The sequence below is a fragment of the Oncorhynchus clarkii genome, chromosome 2 (assembly GCF_045791955.1).
Source record: "Oncorhynchus clarkii lewisi isolate Uvic-CL-2024 chromosome 2, UVic_Ocla_1.0, whole genome shotgun sequence".
Taxonomy (NCBI): domain Eukaryota; kingdom Metazoa; phylum Chordata; class Actinopteri; order Salmoniformes; family Salmonidae; genus Oncorhynchus; species Oncorhynchus clarkii.
In genome coordinates, this window is record NC_092148.1 from 63,286,087 (window position 1) to 63,306,048 (window position 19,962).

General features: G+C 43.0%; 1 protein-coding gene across 1 annotated transcript in view; it reads right to left on the minus strand.

The window, feature by feature from the left end:
- The window catches only part of LOC139381983 (N-terminal EF-hand calcium-binding protein 2-like), a 139,877-nt gene that overhangs the window by 21,512 nt on the left and 98,403 nt on the right, over positions 1-19,962 (minus strand). The window contains exons 6-8 of the mRNA XM_071125881.1: positions 13,804-13,943; positions 13,234-13,361; positions 10,492-10,571 (exon numbers count right to left, since the gene is read on the minus strand). Of these exons, the coding sequence (XP_070981982.1) occupies positions 10,492-10,571; positions 13,234-13,361; positions 13,804-13,943 (348 nt within the window). The remainder of the gene's footprint in view (positions 1-10,491; positions 10,572-13,233; positions 13,362-13,803; positions 13,944-19,962) is intronic.

The window sequence follows — 19,962 nt, forward strand, 5'->3', positions numbered from 1 at the left end:
GTGCAGGAGAATTCTCAGCATCAAAATAGTGATCAAATTAGGATCCTTCATCTGTAGCAATATGAGGGCTGCTGGAGCAAGAAAGTATGCTGGTGCTCCAGTTGCCACGGTGATTGAGGCATTTATAATGACACAACGGGGAAAGGAAATGATGCTTCCTGCACCAGCAGGCGAGCACTCTACAGCATTCCACAGCATTCTACAGACAACAAGAGCTCTGATGACAAGGATCCTTCACACATCTGGGATGGGCTTGAGGTCACCTCTGGTTAATAAAATCATCCTGCTGAAAATATACAATGACTAAATCAGACATAACTATAGCAATCAGGGCATTCAGTGTGTGCAAATAAGTCACATTGTATGGGACTAACAAATTTAAAGCATATGCCTGGTTTGAAGGAGAAATCCAGAAAAGTACATTCAGGACTAGAATCACAGACAGAGATAGCATGGACATAGCTGAGGGGACTACTACTTTGATCTCGCAGAAGACAATTCAATTTGTGCAATGCATGTTAGTCATAACGGCTTCCAGTGTACAAGATTCTCACTCTGTTCGAAACCCTTTTGTGATACATTTTTTCCACATCCATAAATTTGTACAGCCCCTCTCCCATAACATGGATAATAAGCACTTGTGGCAAACAGCGCAGCCCGCTGCGAATACATCTTTTCTGTGAGGGAACGTTTGTCTGATTCCACCAAATCCATCCCACCAGACGTGCGGTACAGTTGACTGTTCCAGGTTCGTTCCTTGCCCTGTGACACAGAAGGTCTGCCTAGGAAGACCTAAAAATCCTCCCTTTAGGAATCTTCACTGGGATCTGACAGTGCCTTCCTTGTTCTCTCAGGGGCGCTTCATCGAGCATGGAATAAAACTGTTCAGCTATTCTTAGCTGCTGCAATAAGAACTTGCCTGCCTGCCAGATACAACAGAATAATTAACTGGAGACTCCATTAGTCTACCATGCTCACTGCATACAAGACATGGGCAACGGAGAGAGACAAAAGAGCGGAGCTAGTGAGAGAGGAGAGAGAATGAGAGAGAGAGAGAGAGAGAGAGAGAGAGAGAGAGAGAGAGAGAGAGAGAGAGAGAGAGAGAGAGACAGATAAAGCCTGAGGGAATGAGTGAGGGAAGACAGCGTGGAGAAGGGGAGAGGGCATGAGGGAGAAGAAGAGTGCAAGGGAGAGAGGGAGGGATGAGTGAAAGAAATAGCAAGACATATTGCAATAGTTTGGATGTCAGGGCTCTATAATTGCTTTCTTTGTCTCTTTCTTTCGCTCTCCCTCGCTCTCTTCTCTCATCCCTTCCCTTCCCACCATCATCCTATTGCGGATTGGGGGGGGGGGGGGGGGGCGCATTTTACATTCATAAACCATGTCGAGGGCCGTTCTAAAAGGTTGTCACTTAACCACATTGCAAACATTAAGCCTAAATCTAACCTTAAATTAATACTTTTCATGGATTTTTTACAATATAGACAATTTGGACTTTATGGCCCTTGACCTTTTTTTTTTTAAACGTTTTTTTTTTATATCTTCTTTGGTCAAGTTAATTACCTCATTAGCTAGCTAGCAACCTGATAACTTTACCAGTAGTATATCCAAACATTTGGGGGCACAGTAAGAATGGAAAAGGGATAGCTTCTTCAGGAGATCAATGGTCATAGTAATGAACAAATGAATGACTGATCACTTGCATGTTGTAGTCACAAACTTGACACTCTTAAAAAGGCAGTGTACAATTTTCAATGTAATGCATCTCAAAATTGTGCTTTTACATAATGTAGAAACCTAATATTGCACAAATGTCTTTGTAATTTCAATGATAGGTATTTTTACAAATGTATTTACAGAGTTACAAATGAGTTTTGAGGGCACAACATGTGCTTCAGAAGTAGCTAGAATTCATATAGGCCTGGGCTGTTCAAGTGCTGGTGGGTAATAGATGGCGCCAACAGACATGGCAGCTCTGTTTCTAGCTCCTAAGCAACTATGTAGTATTTAATTTTTTGTGTGTGTTATTTCTTACATTATTAGCCCAGAACGTTTTTTGTGTTATTACATACAGCCGGAAACAACTTTTTGGATATCAGAGCGGTGGTAACTCACCAGCATTACGACCATGAATAAGTTTTTCCCAAATTGGATTATTTGTTCGCACCCCCCAGAACAATTGAACTTGTCCCAGAATCTGCTCCAAGACGCCGCCGGTGGAGAAGAGGTATTCGGAGTGGACTTCTAATCCGACGTGGCGTGCACACCATCCACCGCTTCCGAGTATATTACTTGCTAATGTTCAGTCTCTGGACAATAAAGTAGACAAGCTCAGGGCGAGGGTCCACATCCAGACAGAGATCAGGGACTAACATACTCTGTTTCACGGAATCATGGCTCTCTCCAGATATACTGTCACCTGTCCAGATAGCCAGCTGGGTTCTCAGTACATCGTGCAGGCAAGAATAAAAAACTCTCGGGGAAAAATAAGGGCGGTGGTGTATGTTTCATGATTAACAACTCATGGTGTGATTCTGATAACGGTCATAAACTCAAGTCCTTTTGTTCACCCGACCTAGAATACCTTACAATCAAATGCCGACTGTAATACCTCCAAAGAGAATTCTCATTGGTTATAGTCACAGCTGTGTATATTCCCCCTCAAGCCGATACCATGACGGCCCTCAAGGAACTACACTGCAGTTTATGCAAACCACATATCCTGAGGATTTTAACAAAGCAAATTTGAAGAAAACACTACTGAAGTTCTGTTAACACATTGACTGTAGTACTAATGCTGGGGAAAAACTCGACCAGTGCTATTCTCTCTTCCGGGATACCTACAAGGCCCTCCCCCGCCCTCCCTTTGGAAAATCAGATCAAGACTCCATTTTTCTCATCCATTCCTATAGGCAGAAACTCAAAAAGGAAGTACCCATGCTAAGGTCTATTCAATGCCGGTCTGACTAATCGGAATCCATGCTTCAAGATTGTTTTGATCACGCAGACTGGGATATGTTCTGGGTAGCCTCGGAGAATAACATTGATGTATACATGGACACGGTGACTGAGTTCATCAGGAAGTGTATAGGGGATGTTGTTTCAACTGTGACTATTAAAACCTACCCAAACCAGAAACCGTGGATTGATGGCAGCATTCGCGTGAAACTGAAAGTGTGAACCACTGCTTTTAACCAGGGCAAGGTGACCGGAAACATGACCGAATACAAACAGTGTAGCTATTCCCTCCGCAAGGCAATCAAACAAGCTAAGCGTCAGTATAGAGATAAAGTAGAGTCGCAATTCAACGGCTCAGACACAAGAGGTATGTGGCAGGGTCTACAGTCAATCACGGATTACAAAAAGAAAACCAGCCCCGTCACGGACCAGGATGTCTTGCTCCCAGGCAGACTAAATAACTTTTTTTGCCAGCAACCAAAACATGCGGACTCTCCTTCACTGCAGCCTACGTGAGTAAAACATTTAAACGTGTTAACCCTCGCAAGGCTGCAGGCCCAGACGGCATCCCCAGCCGCGTCCTCAGAGCATGCGCAGACCAGCTGGCTGGTGTGTTTACGGACATATTCAATCAATCCTTATCCCAGTCTGCTGTTCCCACCTGCTTCAAGAGGGCCACCATTGTTCCTGTTCCCAAGAAAGCTAAGGTAACTGAGCTAAACGACTACCGCCCTGTAGCACTCACTTCCGTCATCATGAAGTGCTTTGAGAGACTAGTCAAGGATCATATCACCTCCACCCTACCTGACACCCTAGACCCACTCCAATTTGCTTACCGCCCAAATAGGTCCACAGACGATGCAATCTCAACCATACTGCACACTGCCCTAACCCATCTGGACAAGAGGAATTCCTATGTGAGAATGCTGTTCATCGACTACAGTTCAGCATTTAACACCATAGTACCCTCCAAACTCGTCATCAAGCTCGAGACCCTGGGTCTCGATCCCGCCCTGTGCAACTGGGTACTGGACTTCCTGACGGGCCGCCCCCAGGTGGTGAGGGTAGGTAACAACATCTCCACCCCGCTGATCCTCAACACTGGGGCCCCACAAGGGTGCGTTCTGAGCCCTCTCCTGTACTCCCTGTTCACCCACGACTGTGTGGCCATGCACGCCTCCAACTCAATCATCAAGTTTGCGGACAACACTACAGTGGTAGGCTTGATTACCAACAACGACGAGAAGGCCTACAGGGAGGAGGTGAGGGCCCTCGGAGTGTGGTGTCAGGAAAATAACCTCACACTCAACGTCAACAAAACTAAGGAGATGATTGTGGACTTCAGGAAACCGCAGAGGGAGCACCCCCCTATCCACATCGATGGGACAGTAGTGGAGAGGGTAGTAAGTTTTAAGTTCCTCGGCGTACACATCACAGACAAACTGAATTGGTCCACCCACACAGACAGCATCGTGAAGAAGGCGCAGCAGCGCCTCTTCAACCTCAGGAGGCTGAAGAAATTTGGCTTGTCACCAAAAGCACTCACAAACTTCTACAGATGCACAATCGAGAGCATCCTGTCGGGCTGTATCACTGCCTGGTACGGCAACTGCTCCGCCCACAACCGTAAGGCTCTCCAGAGGGTAGTGAGGTCTGCACAACGCATCACCGGGGGCAAACTACCTGTCCTCCAGGACACCTACACCACCCGATGTCACAGGAAGGCCTTAAAGATCATCAAGGACAACAACCACCCGAGCCACTGCCTGTTCACCCCGCTATCATCCAGAAGGCGAGGTCAGTACAGGTGCATCAAAGCAGGGACCGAGAGACTGAAAAACAGCTTCTATATCAAGGCCATCAGACTGTTAAACAGCCACCACTAACATTGAGTGGCTGCTGCCAACACACTGACACTGACTCAACTCCAGCCACTTTAATAATGGGAATTGATGGAAATTGATGTGAAATATATCACTAGCCACTTTAAACAATGCAACTTAATATAATGTTTACATACCCTACATTACTCATCTCATATGTATATACTGTACTCTATATCATCTACTGCATCTTTATGTAATACATGTATCACTAGCCACTTTAAACTATGCCACTTTGTTTACATACCCTACATTACTCATCGCATATGTATATACTGTACTCGATACCATCTACTGCATCTTGCCTATGCCGTTCTGTACCATCACTCATTCATATATCTTTATGTACATATTCTTTATCCCTTTACACTTGTGTGTTTAAGGTAGTAGTTTTGGAATTGTTAGGTTAGATTACTCGTTGGTTATTACTGCATTGTCGGAACTAGAAGCACAAGCATTTCGCTACACTCACATTAACATCTGCTAACCATGTGTACGTGACAAATACATTTGATTTGATTTGATTTTTTATTTGGTAGCATTACCTTTAAATTGTTTAACTTGGGTCAAACGTTTCGGGTAGCCTTCCTCAAGCTTCCCACAATAAGTTGGGTGAATAGGGCTATCTTCTATATACCACCGCTACCTTGTCACAACACAACTGATTGGCTCAAACTCATTAAGAAGGAAACAAAAAAACGTTTAACAAGGAACAACTGTTAATTGAAATGCATTCCATGAAGCTGGTTGAGAGAATGCCAAGAGGGTGCAAATCTGTCATTAAGGCAAAGAGTGGCCACTTTGAAGAATCTCAAATAAAAAATATGTTTTGATTTGTTTAACACTTTTTTGGTTACAAATGATTCCATATGTGTTATTTCATAGTTTTGATGTCTTCATTATTTTTCTACAATGTAATGGAATGAGTAGGTGTGTCCAAACTTTTGACTGGTACTGTAATAATACAATTACATTTATATTTACATTAAAAACCAAAGTCTATGAGAATTCCAGTCCTTTTAATAAATGTTATACCCCTTGATCTTCAATAATATTGTTTTGCCTGAGCAGAACCCCAAATCTAAGGACTTATTAGCCGGAACAACTCTGTTGTTTATGATTTTGTTGTCTTGGAGGACTGATTGGGCTCATTGATTCGAGATGAAAAATAAATGCTGCGCTCATGGAATGGCATGCTTTGAGTGCTACTGAAAAGTGCTATTTCCATGTGAAAATGAACGTCATATGCTGCATTTGCTATTGGTCTCTTGTTCACCTGTTTGTTGATGACACTTTGATATCTTGGTAATATACAGCTGTTTGAAGGGCAAATCCACAGATGAAACAATAACAAAATGGACGACCCGCTTCTGTTTTGGTAAATGCTGAGGCCTGGAGAAACGTAACCACGCTCAGATTGATAGACAGAGCTATGGATGCAAGGACGGACCATCCATGATATCAAAATGATTGTTTTAACTATGCTATAGGCTATCCAATGTACAATGTTTACAAACATTGGGGGAAAACAAGCTTATATTTTGGGTTCTCATGGAGTGTAACAGTTGAACTGAGCTCATGAGGCATTTATAAGTCATATTCTTCAAAGATGCTGATAATATATATATATATATATCCATTGATTCTTGAAGAATATATATATATATATATAATTTAGAAGTCCAAAAAATGGATGTAGCAACTACAGATTGCCCCTTTAAGTCTGTCAAAACTGCGAGTTTGAGCAATTGTCCATAGGCCATGCTCATGCTCAAACTCGCACGCTTAAAAAAAAAAAATAATTCAACATGTATTAGATTGAGCAATAAAAGCCCCACTTTTATTCCATAGGCTGGGATCCGCACTATGCAGCTGTTGCAAGAGCGCATTTTCACTGGCTGTCCACTGGTTTCAAAAACAATGATTGACAGGAAGCTTAAACTTCTTGAATTCAACCAATATTGTGTTCAAATACACATTTAGATTTGTGAACAACAACCACAATACGTAAAGGCGTAAATAGCTAAATGAGACACATTAATGAGCTATGGAGATATCCATAATAAGTGATATCCGTATCGCCGTAGAATACACCACTGCTGTCATCCTTACCTCCATGCGTTTATTCAAATTGGATAATCTTTGGATGCCGACAGCAGTTGCACCATTGGAAGACATAGCTTGGACTGTAGCCTACAAAAGCCTATTCCTGCTCTTTTCCCGCAATCCATCAAACACATTTGGTGTGTCATCATAGTGGTCTCTGACTTCTGGTCAGACTTGCTCAGGTGGAACAAACTTAAATTTGTGCCTTTTTCAATGCTGATTTGAATGTCATTGAGAAAACAGAGAAGTGTCAAAGATTTTTTTTCACAAACATCCTTTCTGAATTTAAAAGTAATAGTCGAAGTAATCATCTAGTTTTTCAAAAGTATCTGTAATCTGATTACAATAATTGGTTTTGCTGGTAATGTAATGGATTACAGTTTTTTGTAATCCCTTACATAATCCGTTACTCTCCAACCCTGATCTGCTAAATATGTGTATGTGACCAATAAAATTGGATTTGATTTGATTTGACGTGAGGGCCGAAAAACTGGGACCTGGGTGAGTGCAAAAACAACAGGGAGAATCAAAAAACAGAAGTGTTCAGTAAGGACCGAAATGTAACATTTTTTCTGGCACTCCAAAATGTGATGTTGTGCTAGCTTTTTAAAGTAGGGAGCACTGGGCCTCCCGAGTGGCACAGCGTTCTAAGACACTGCATGGCAGTGCTTGAAGCGTCACTACAGACCCGGGTTCGATCCCGGGCTGTGTCACAGCTGGGTGCGACTGGGAGACCCATGAGGCAGCGCACAATTGTCCCAGCGTCGTCCGGGTTAGAGGAGGGTTTGGCCGGCCAGGATGTCCTTGTCCCATCGCGCTATAGCGACTCCTTGTGGCGGGCCGGGCACATGCACATGCACGGTAGCCAGCTGTACAGTGGACACTGAAACATTGGTGCGGCTGGGTTAAGCCAGCAGTGTGTCAAGTAGGGAGCACCAGTGCTAGAGATGTTTTAATGTTGAGCCCTGCCTGGGAGGTGCAGCACAGATTGGATGTGTTGTTGGAGATGCGCTAGAGATTGGTTCTATCATGGACGGCCCGCCCATTAGGCATGATTAGGCAGCCTCTTAGGGCAGCAGATTGACGAGGGTAGCATTTAACAAGCTAAATTGACCAAGACGCACCTCCAACATCACATATCACCTCACATAATTCTGCCCAAAACAATGAAAACATTATTCACCCAGTGGCATATGGGCTATTAAGGTGAGTGGTGATGCTGCCCCATGATAAGCAGTGTCCACTTTGCCAAAGGCAGGGGCGCGATACATTTATCTTGTCAATGCCCAGCGCACATCTCCATGGTAATGTTGGAGAGACGCAGAGCTGCGATGCTCCACCAACGCCCAGTCAAAGTCATCTAACATAAATCATGTAGCAGCCTATACAGTAGATATACTATATAGCCTCTGTGGCCTTTTCTGTAGCCTACAGGACGACCAAATTTATGATAACGTCATGAGACACTTTTTTACATCATGAGTGTTTCTGATTAAATAGCCTAAATGGCATCCTATCAAATAAAAATGTGCTTCAATGTGAATTATGAATTAACATGTTGACAAACACACCACATCCAATAAACAGGACAGGTCAAAGTAAAATGGACAATAGCCAATGGAATGACATTAGGCTACTCACGACAGCTGTCCAGGAGTTTCAATCAGTCAAATCAAATCAAAGTTTATTTGTCACGTGCGCGAATACAACAGGTGTAGTAGACCTTACAATGAAATGCTTACTTACAGGCTCTAACCAATAGTGCAAAAAAGGTGTTAGGTGAACAATAGGTAAGTAAATAAATAAAACAAAAGTAAAAAGACAGGCCATATACAGTAGCGAGGCTTTAAAAGTAGCGAGGCTACATACAGACACCGGTTAGTCAGGCTGATTGAGGTAGTATGTACATGAATGTATAGTTAAAGTGACTATGCATATATGATAAACAGAGACTAGCAGCAGCGTAAAAGAGGGGTTGGGGGGGCACACAATGTAGATAGCACGGGTAACCATTTGATTACCTGTTCAGGAGTCTTATGGCTTGGGGGCAAAAACTGTTGAGAAGCCTTTTTGTCCTAGACATGGCACTCGCACTCACTTGGTACCGCTTGTAGTAGAGAGAACTGGCTATGACTGGGGTGGGCTAAATTGTCATGATAATCAGTGATTTCAAGTTTATAGTCATCAATTTCTGAGCTGATCATGCCGAAGTTGAAAATACAAATTGCATTTTCTAAGATAACACAACATGGACAAATTTCAAAGATTTTACTGAGTTACAGTTCATATAAGGAAATCAGTCAAATTAAATACATTCATTAGGCCTTAATCTATGGATTAAAAACAAAGGTAGGGACATGGATAAGTAACCAGTCGGTATCTGGTGTGACCACCATTTGCCTCATGCAGCGAGACACATCTTCTACATAGAGTTGATCAGGCTCTTGATTGTGGCGTGTGGAATGTTGTCCATCTCTTATTCGCTAGCTATGCAAAATTGCTGGATATTGGTGAGAACTGGAACACGCTGTTGTACATGTCGATGCAGAGCATCCCAAACATGCTCAATGGGTGACATGTCTGTTGAGTATGCAGGCCATAGAAGATCTGGGACATTTTCCAGGAATTGTGTACAGATCCTTGCGACATGGGGCCGTGCATTACCATGCTGAAACATGAGGTGATGGCGGCAGGTGAATGGCACGACAATGGGCCTCAGGATCTTGTCACAGTATCTCTGTGCATACACGCTGTCTGCCATCTGCCCGATACAGTTGAAACCGGGATTCATCGTGACAGTGGCCAATGAAGGTGAGCATTTGCCCACTGTCGGTTACGATGCCAAACTGCAGTCAGGCCAAGACCCTTGTGCGGACGACGAGCACACAGATGAGCTTCCCTGAGATGGTTTCTGACAGTTTGTGCAGAAATTATTTGGTTGTGCATACCCACAGTTTCATCAGCTGTCTGTCTGGCTGGTCTCAGACAGGTGAAGAAGCAGGGTTGTGGAGGTCCTGGGCTGGCTTGGTTACACATGGTCTGTGGCTGTGAGGCCTGTTGGACGTACTGTCAAATTTTCTCAAACGATGTATGGTAGAGAAATTAATATTACATGATCTGGCAACAGCTCTGGTGGACATTCCTGCAGTCAGCATTCCAATTGTACGCTCCCGCAAAACTTGCAATATTGTCATTGTGTTGTGTGACAAAACTGCACATTTTAGAGTGGCCTGTTATTGTTCCCAGCACAAGGTGCACCTGTGTAATGACCATGCTGTTTAATCAGCTTCTTGATAATCCACACCTGTTAGGTGGATGGATTATCATGGCAAAGGAGAAATGCTCACTAACAGGGATGTAAACAAAATTGTGCACACAATTTGATAGAAATAAGCTTTTTATGCGAATGGAACATTTCTGGAATATTTTATTTCAGCTCATGAAACATAGGACCAACACTTTATATGTTGCATTTGTATTTTTGTTTAGTGTCATTTTTGTATTTTATTACAATACTTTTTTTGAGCAGGATGGGTGTTCTTACCTTGTTCTCAAGGCGTCCAATTAGCTCAGCTAGTCGGTTGATCTGTGCCTCCAGCGTCTCTTTCCTTACCTCCACCACCCCTGATAGAACAGAATCAACACACTCCCAGCATTCAACACTTGAAGCCAACACATTCTCAGCATTCAACACATTTTATGGTACAGATCTTTTCCTCCAGAGAATATTTGAGGCAATTAAAGAGTTCCAACCAGGTCTGATAAATAGGGAATAAAATGTGTTAATCAGGAAAAATCATGACTATTCAAGGTTTGACATTGAAATATATAGCTTGTGCCTCAGCAGAGAAGAGGCCTTTATTGCTTTTCAGCTCTGTGTAGAAAGCAATAACACATTCTATCCTAAAGTACTTGGCTCTTGCGATTAGCTTTGCCTTTGTGAGTCACCCTGGATAATAGTGTGTGCAGTAAAGGTCCAGCCAGGACGATAATGACAATAGAATGAAACACACTGAGAGGCCCTGTGTTAAGAGGCCTCAGTGAGGCAGAAATTAATAGGAAGGCCAATAATATTAATCATTCCATTCTTCTCCCCTCTATGTGATGCAACATAACCAATTAATGGTAGAAAAGTGCTTTCTGCTCTTTAAAATCATCACCTCTCAAGGTGCCAAGCCAATTAGAGGATGCCACTTCCAGCTGTGTTGATGAGAACAGAAGCACAGAGCTTAGAGGGGCTGTGGCATTTTGGAACCTACCAGTCATAACCATAGAGACGTTTGAAGCATGCACATAGCAGGCACATTTGGTCAGTTGGGGCTGAATGGCTGTCCATGCTGTTTGAGCATGCTCTCTGTCATACACAGGAGAGCAGTCATTATTCCTGACTGGCCATGCTAACAACAGACAGCCATCTCCATGTGCAGCTGCCTTAGCATACTGTCCAACATATGGCAGTCGCAGATGTTCGCAGGAACATTTTTGCAGGAACAGTTTCGCAGGAACATTTTCATTCCACACACTGGTGCCTGCACACTCACACACACAAGCACAAGTACACCCTTGTCAAAATACATGGAGGAGTGTGGCTTGCCTCAGGTAACATTGAACAATGAACAATGGCTCATTTAAAAACAACATTTCTCCCATAGTGTCACATAGTCCTGCAAGGAGGCAGTTCCACAAATCTGATCAGCATGAATGTTTAAATTTAGAACATTCACTGGCAAGGTATTCCCTGATCAATGAAGAGAGAGCACAGACAGATTCTGCAACAAGAATGTTTAGTCTGCCATTATAAAAAAGAGGGATATTGCAATATAGCAGGAACAACTGTAGGAAAAAAATATATTCATATTTATAAATATATTTGATAAATGTGTGAGGGAAAGTCAGGAAAGAACGAGTGAGTCTAAGAGTGAGAGACAGAGAGAGGGGGAGGGGGCACAGGGAAGTATTGATCAATATTTTCTTCCTGATAAATAAATGACAGGCCAGACCAAGCTGGCCCCAATCAAGGCCCTATTTCCAGCCGCTGACAGCTGTAATACTGGCTTTTATTGCCCAAACTGTCAGGTTTATGAGTGTCTGTGGGAAATGTTTAACTGGTGTCAGGCTTTAAGTAATGGACTCAAAATTGCCCCTTTCTATAGACAGTTTCTATGGTTTCCATGTCATTCTAATGTAATTCTATAAAGCCTGTTAATAAATCAGAGCAGTTTGGACTGGAAGTCATTTGTGAGGCCATAGCCAGCAGCTCTAACTCTGCTTTTCAGTGGAACCACTCTCTAATTGAAATGAGGAATGGATTCAGTGGAAAAGGGATTATTTATCCCCATTGAAAAGTTCGTTTTCAGCACTTGGTCTACTCCCAAACCATTGTACACCACAATACATAATGCTTATCTACTGCATCCATGATGCATACTGATTGTGCACTCGTGGTTTATTCTGTAATTGCTCTGAATGCTGTACGTTATGCAAGCTGCTTTAAATTGATATATTCCAGAATTATCTTTGAGACAGAAGCATGAAACAGCTGAAATGTCATTGTGGTTCTGAATGAATGAAGGAATCTACAAATGAGGGTGTCTGGCATATGCACACTGGTTTTGGTAGACTGATATTGCTACTCAAACCCATAGGCCTACATGTTCTGCTTTACAGCAGCTCACTGCAGAACCAACTCTAACTGAAGTGATGGCTACATGCAGAGTATAATGTATTTGACTTTTTGATCTGCATATCTGTGTCATTGTTACAGCCGCCCCTCCCTCCCTCCCTCCCTCCCTCCCTCATCCTCTCTGTGGGAGAGCTGGAGCCGCTAGTCACATCTCCATGTTCCTGTAGATGATTGATTGAGAATGTAGAAAATGGGAAATAAAACACTCTGCCTGAAGAGAACAGTGCTTTTGATTTCCATTCTGCTTGATTAATTCTACCAGGCTTGTCTCCAAGCTAATCACAAATGCAAATGACAAATGTATGTCAGAATTCATTCAGTATTTTCTTTTTTTTTTTACATTGCATTTGGTTCAGGTGACACATGTCTACATTCTGCTTAAACGTGATGTGTTTTAAGGGGAGAGAGAGGGTGTTTGGTGTTCTTAGGGGAGATAGATGGAGACAGAAGGTAAAGTACATCACTTAAATGAATCAGCAGATTGTAGAAGGGGCTGGATAATTGACTCCAATCCATACAAAACTTCTTCAGTGAGAGACTACATACTGTAGGCCTATGCCAGTGTACAGTATGTTGTGTGTGACACAGGCATAGAGGCCTCACCTGTAGCAGTGTTGATGTTCCTTGGGGCAGCATCCTTGGCAGCACTGACTCTGTTGTTAGGAGGGTAGTCAGGCACTGGGTTCTCATAACATTTCTCTGGAACCTGTTGACTGACCTTAGAAGGGTACCTATACAGAGGGAGTGAAAGACAGACAAACAAAGGGAGATACCTAGTCAGTTGTACAACTGAATGCATCTTCCACATTTAACCCTCTGAATCAGAAAGGTGCGGGGGGATGCCATAATCAACATCCATGTCTTTCGGCACCTGGGGAACAGTGGGTTAACTGCCTTGCTCAGGGGCAGAACGACAAATGTTTACCTTGTCAGATCGGGGATTCAATCCTGCAACCTTTAGATTACTGGCCCAATGCTCTAACCACTAGGCTACCGGCTGCCCCAGAGAGGGATGAGAGATGAACGAGAGAGAGGATGAGGGTGGATCACAGTAGCCAGAGAAGGCACATTGCTAGGAACCTGAGTGATTTTCATTTGGGGTACTTCCAGGCTAAATTTCACACACATAATGACATGACACAGCAGTGGTGTCCTCCTCACTCCACAACTCACCCTGACTGACTACAGTGCTGCTCGTCAATAGCGTCCACAGCACTCTCCACCGAGTTCAGCAGAGAATGGATCTGATTGGCTGATTCCTTCAACAGGAAGCGGGTAACAAATTGCTCCACATTGGTCCCTCGTTCATACACCTGGCGAGAGGAGAGATAGATAGAGGCGTAGGGGGGAGGAGAGAAGCCTTAGCACCCTTCTGCCCATCTGAACACATATCAAATATGTCCCTCTCTGCATGTCTTTCACTGCCTCTGAAAGCTTCCTTCCTGCAGAGTGCTTTTAGAACAACATTTCCCCCCCAAGGTTGAAGACAGGCACTTTCTCTAAGCTTAAGAGAAAAAATGAAATATAGGCAGTAGTCAGCTAGGATGCAGCCTTGGCCGTACTCATCTATAGTCAGTTTAATTTCACTGGTTGAAATAGACAATATTCTTCCTGCTTTGCCATTGTGGGGAAATGGTTTGTGCTGTCAAACAAGCTTTATGTTCTTTTGGATAAACTTAATTGTCAGCTCTTGTAAGCAGACACACAATGAGATTTCTAAGATAATTAGAACACGTTGTTACATCAGCCTTATAATTAATTATCACAGAAAAACGTAAACAGGCCAAGAAAATAGAAAGTGAATATCGAATTCCATTATCTCAGCCAATGTCAGCTGTAGGTTCAGAAACAATTTGCATACTGGTCTGATAAGAACAAATGAGATAATGTGCTGAGACTTTTCTATGACTTTGTATTGGCATTTCTGGTGATTGCATACCAAAGAATGAACATTAATCCAAGTCTCATCATTGCTTGATAATATGAAATATAGCCTACTGTGTGACTAGAGAATCTGATACTTTAGAAGAGTTATAACTTTGTTCTCAAATTGCACACTATGGACATTGCTGAGCTGGTAGAGTAAAGATGCAGACAGAATGGAATCTGGGGTTGGTGCCGTGGCCATGTTTCATCAGCATCAGATTTTGTTTCTCAAGGTTGTAGAGTTCAGGTTATAGTGTGACAGCAAGAAGGAGGAGGTTTAAGAGTGTGGTCATTCCTTCACCATCCTCTATCTCTGCCCCGGTCTCTGCCTCTGTCCAGTATCTGACCCAGTCTCTGCCTCTGACCCTGTCTCTGACACTGGCTCTGACAATGGCTTTGGCTCTGGCTTTGACCCTGTCTCTGACCCTTCCTCTGCCTCTGCCTCTGACCCAGCCTCTGACCCTGCCTCTGACCCTGTCTCTGACACTGGCTCTGACACTGGCTCTGACACTGGCTCTGGCTCTGACCCTGTCTCTGACCCTGTCTCTGACACTGGCTTTGACCCTGTCTCTGACACTGGCTCTGACCCTGTCTCTGACCCTGTCTCTGACACTGGCTCTGACCCTGTCTCTGACACTGTCTCTGGCTCTGACCCTGTCTCTGACACTGGCTCTGACCCAGTCTCTGCCTCTGACCCTGTCTCTGACACTGGCTCTGACACTGGCTCTGACCCTGTCTCTTACACTGGCTCTGACCCTGTCCCTGACACTGGCTCTGACCCTGTCTCTGACACTGGCTCTGACCCTGTCTCTGACACTGGCTCTGATCCTGTCTGACACTGGCTCTGTCACTGGCTCTGGCTCTGGCTCTGACCCTGTCTCTGACCCTGTCTCTGACACTGGCTCTGACCCTGTCTGACACTGGCTCTGACACTGGCTCTGACTCTGACCCTGTCTCTGACCCTTCCTCTGCCTCTGACCCTGCCTCTGACCCTGCCTCTGCAGAGAGGAGATGATGGATTCTATAAAGGACTATACTGCAGTCTGCACCAAAGTAATACTTTGAGAATTAATATAGTAGACCATACAGCAATCAAGCATGGCAGTATTTTCATTAAAAAACATCAAAACAGTGATACAATGTTGTTTACAAATACAGGGTGTACATTAGGGACAGTATCAGCAAGAGGTAATGGTTTATGCAATGGATTGAAAATATATTGCATGCACAGCTATGTAGACACTGGTCATAGTGCTGGAGATAATGAAAATTAGGTTGAAAAGTGGTGTAATTGCCCTTTAAGATTGTTTGCACAAACAGAGACTATTTGATTGATCTTAGTATACAAATTAGCTTCAGATCATTTGAAATTACGTCAGTCATGTTTTGTGTGCATATGACACACAAGTAGAGCAACATATGATACACGAAGCTTGCGGTTGGCCTTTTGTACTGCACTAATGGTCCGCCCGCTGAACGGTCCTCCAGGGGAGACAGACAGAGAGGTCTATTAGTAGTGTGATAGTAACACAGGCAGGGTGAATACTACAGTGTTGGCTTACAGGTCCATATTCTATTACGCTGAGGTCGCCAGGATAGGGTGTGTGCGCAGAGTGCAGCCCGTTAAAAGGGTGTGGGTTCAAAGCCCTGCATCATTGAAAAGTTAGAGGATTCCCAGCTCTAGTAGAGGGGTTGAGGAAAAGTACATGAATTTGGAAAACGGATTATCAAATGGCTGAGCCAGAGAAATAGCCACAACCTCGAAATGCATGTGAATAGAGCTCATTTCCCAAAATCTGTCATTCAATTCAGAGCCATCCATATTAAATGGCGACTGAATACGGTATATCTTGTCTCAGATGTACCTGTAATATGAGTGACAATTCAGAGGTGGGAAAACCAGAAAAGGTGTTTCGTTAACTAATGGGCTTGTTAAATATCAAATATTAGTGTCCTGAGCAGCAGGTAGCACCTAATGCAAAGCCCTTTCAGCCACAGATCATATCACTGTAGGTCATTACCACAGGAGGTTGGTGGCACCATAATTCAGGAGGATGGGCTCGTGGTAATGGCTGGAGCGGAATAAGTGGAATGGTATCAAAAACATCAGACACATGGTTTCCTTGTGTTTAACGCCATTCCATTTGCTCTGTTCCAGACATTATTATGAACCGTCCTCCCCTCAGCAGCCTCCACTGGTCATTACACAGCGAGAGAGAAAGCATTAATAGATAACATCAAGCCTGGCTGCTGTGGGCTGACTACAGAATACGAGTGATAGAGGTCTAATTGCTGCTCTGTGTGTGTGAGCTGAAGGGCCTGATGATAAAGAGGACTATGATCTCTTCATTAACAAGGTCTACCTTCAGGGACAGACACACACAGGAAGGGTCTCAGACAGAGGCATTGTGTGATAAAGGCTTTCAGCAGTCAGAAAACGAGACATAATGAGGGTTGAATGCAGTGTGAGACAGAGAGATACCTGAATTGAGTTGAGTGATATCTGCCACTTCTATCCCTCTCAGAGTAGGCTCCTATAAGATTATGAAAAATCTAGACATACAGTAACCTAATATTTTTATGACTTCTAAGATGACGGTGCCTGATGATTCCTTATTGATAATGTGTGAGCCTTTGCTTCCTCAAATACTTTATTATAAAGCAATCATACACAAGAGGGCGTGCTAAACTACTATTTTAGCACGGATGTGCTGCGGTCGTAGGTACGAAGAGGAGCGGACTACCGTAGATCAGCGCAGCTGTGCTAAAAAAGTTGTTTTGCAGGCCCTTTGGTGTATAATTGCTTTTCTACAAGGGGTTACCAATTACATAAAAAACTTTATTTTGATAAATGTATTCATAGGCTACTATTTCATCCCTTAACAAAAATATAGGCCTAGTCCCGACACATCTATTGTTGCTAGCCAAGCGGCTGGCCAATCATCCTATCGGTCAGGTTGCCATGCTGGCTGGCAACGCTCTTATCCTTTGCATCCAAGCTAGCCTACTAAGGCTAACAATCACTTCATTCACCTTGGGGCGGCAGGTAGCCTAGTGGTTAGAGCATTGGGCCAGTAACCGAAAGGTTGCTTAATTGAATCCCGGAGCTGACAAGGTAAAAATCTGTCATTCTGCCCCTGAACACTGAACCACTGTTCTGAGGCCGTCATTGTAAATAAGAATTTGTTCTTAACTGACTTGCCTAATAAAGGTTAAAAAAACAACACAAAAAAACTGTAGCTGGTAAGACAGCAAACTAGCTGCATTTCATTTGGTTTGACCTGCTTTTTTATTTACATTTCTTTCTTTGTACACATCCATAAAAATTATGCTGATTCATGACTTCGACTGGCTGAGAAAATACGTCTGCCTGGTCCTGACACGTTAATTCTCAATAGGACAGTGGAGATCAAATGTCAATATTGAAACAATGTTGCAAACGTCGAGAGACAGACAGCAACATTTGTACAAACCCTGTTGTTGCATACCATATGTTAGGCTAGAAGCAAGGATAAATAATGTCTTGATGCTTTTTTGCAGTGGAGATGAAGTTAATGGATTGGCTGGCCGGGCTGATGGGACAGTGGATGTGCAGGGATTTCTCAGATGGAACGGAAAACAAGATGCCCATTTTTGCGACATAGGTTTAACCATGCTAAACAGGTTTTTTAGTATGGCTTAGAACACATCTCAACCAATCACAAGGCAGATAACCCACTGTTCCTAGTGGGTAAGAATTTGTTCTTAACTGACTTGCCTAGTTAAAAAGGTTAAATAAAAGTTCAAATTAAAAAAATGCTTGTTTAGATCAACCTGTTTTGAATTAAATATAATTTATGCATATCCAAATGGTGTTGCTAAGAAACATATTGACTGCTGTTGCTAGGATACTAATAATTGGTTCAAGTCAGCCAACAGCCACTTTAGAGTGTGTAGCTTTGAATGTTTATATTTTAAAATAGATAAAAACATGAGTTATCTTGGCATATTTGTTTTCAAACAGATCACACCTTTGTGGGCAGGATTGCATTCCAGCTGGACAACAGAGACAGTGACACCGAGGAATGCTTAACTGTAGAATAACAATAATTCCACTTGAGCCTACTATAATGCCCATTTCCTGTCTATAAGGATAATGTTACACTGTCAATTCCATAAAAACCACAGTTCACATAGTTCACAAATATCAAATAATATTTCATGACAACCTGACGTCTGTTGTGTATGTACTTAATCATTGTAATACATCATTATCATACCCTGGAATTGACAGAGGTACGGGATATAGGAAGTTAGACAAACATGAAGTTTGACTTGTCACGCAAGTTTGACTTGTATTACCTCAACTGTATTATAAGAGACAGTTCACGGTGTTACACTGTCACTAGCACATTAGAGTGGCTGAAGAAAGGTTTGGGATTTTCTTTTTAAACTCATCCCCTGCATGATGGAGTCTGAACAGTGACAGCCAGGTAAAGGCGCTGTGCTGCCTGCATCAGTAGAACTCCTTTGGTCCTGCTCCAGACCCAGTTAGACAGAGCGTCAGAGAAAATGAAAGAAAATATTGAATCTCAATCGCATTAGTGAGGCTTGAAAGCAGTCAGAACATGAGGCAGTTTTTCAGTCATGGATACAGCCATTCAGCGGCTGCAATGTTGCAGAGACTTTACAAGACCGGGATTAGATCTACTGCTGGAGAAAATTAATGGAGGAGACAAGGAGCCTCCCCTCAAAGGAGCCAATGATTGAGCTGTATCTCTTCCATTGTGTGTGTGTGTGTGTGTGTGTATAAGGTAAATCAGGGGAATCCATACACGGTGAAATGAAGTCTCCACTTTTCTTTGTCCTCTGTGCACATTCCATGGCTGTGTGAGTTTCTTGAGCCTCAGATAGTTCAGAATGCTGAGAGAAACCTTACGGAAGCTTGTATCATCCCGTTCTACTCTACAGTAGAAGGGGATGATACTGCTGTGCAGCAGTTCTACCAGAAAGGACATTTCTTACAATGTCACCCCTTCAGCGAAGATAACAACCTGCTAAGGTCCACCTTCATGTTCTATGGTTAGCGGATTCAATTATTTAAGATGGTTCTACAAATAAACTGAAAGTCTATTAGCTGATTAATCTGCCAGAAATTATATACAACTTTTAAGCAATGTAGATATTGGTATTCCAAGATTGTCTCTCTAGGAGAGAGTCATATAGATTGAATGCAAAGTGTAAATTTCCAAATTAAGTCTTCAATAAGAAAAGGTTCAACCATTGACTGTCAATATGGGAAAATTACATACTGTAAAGGTGTGGATTAAAGAAGGAAGACCAGCGATTCACCAGAGAGATATTTCAATGATGTACAACTCAGGCCTAGAAAAACCATTTAGGTACACCAGAGGCTCTCTTGACAAT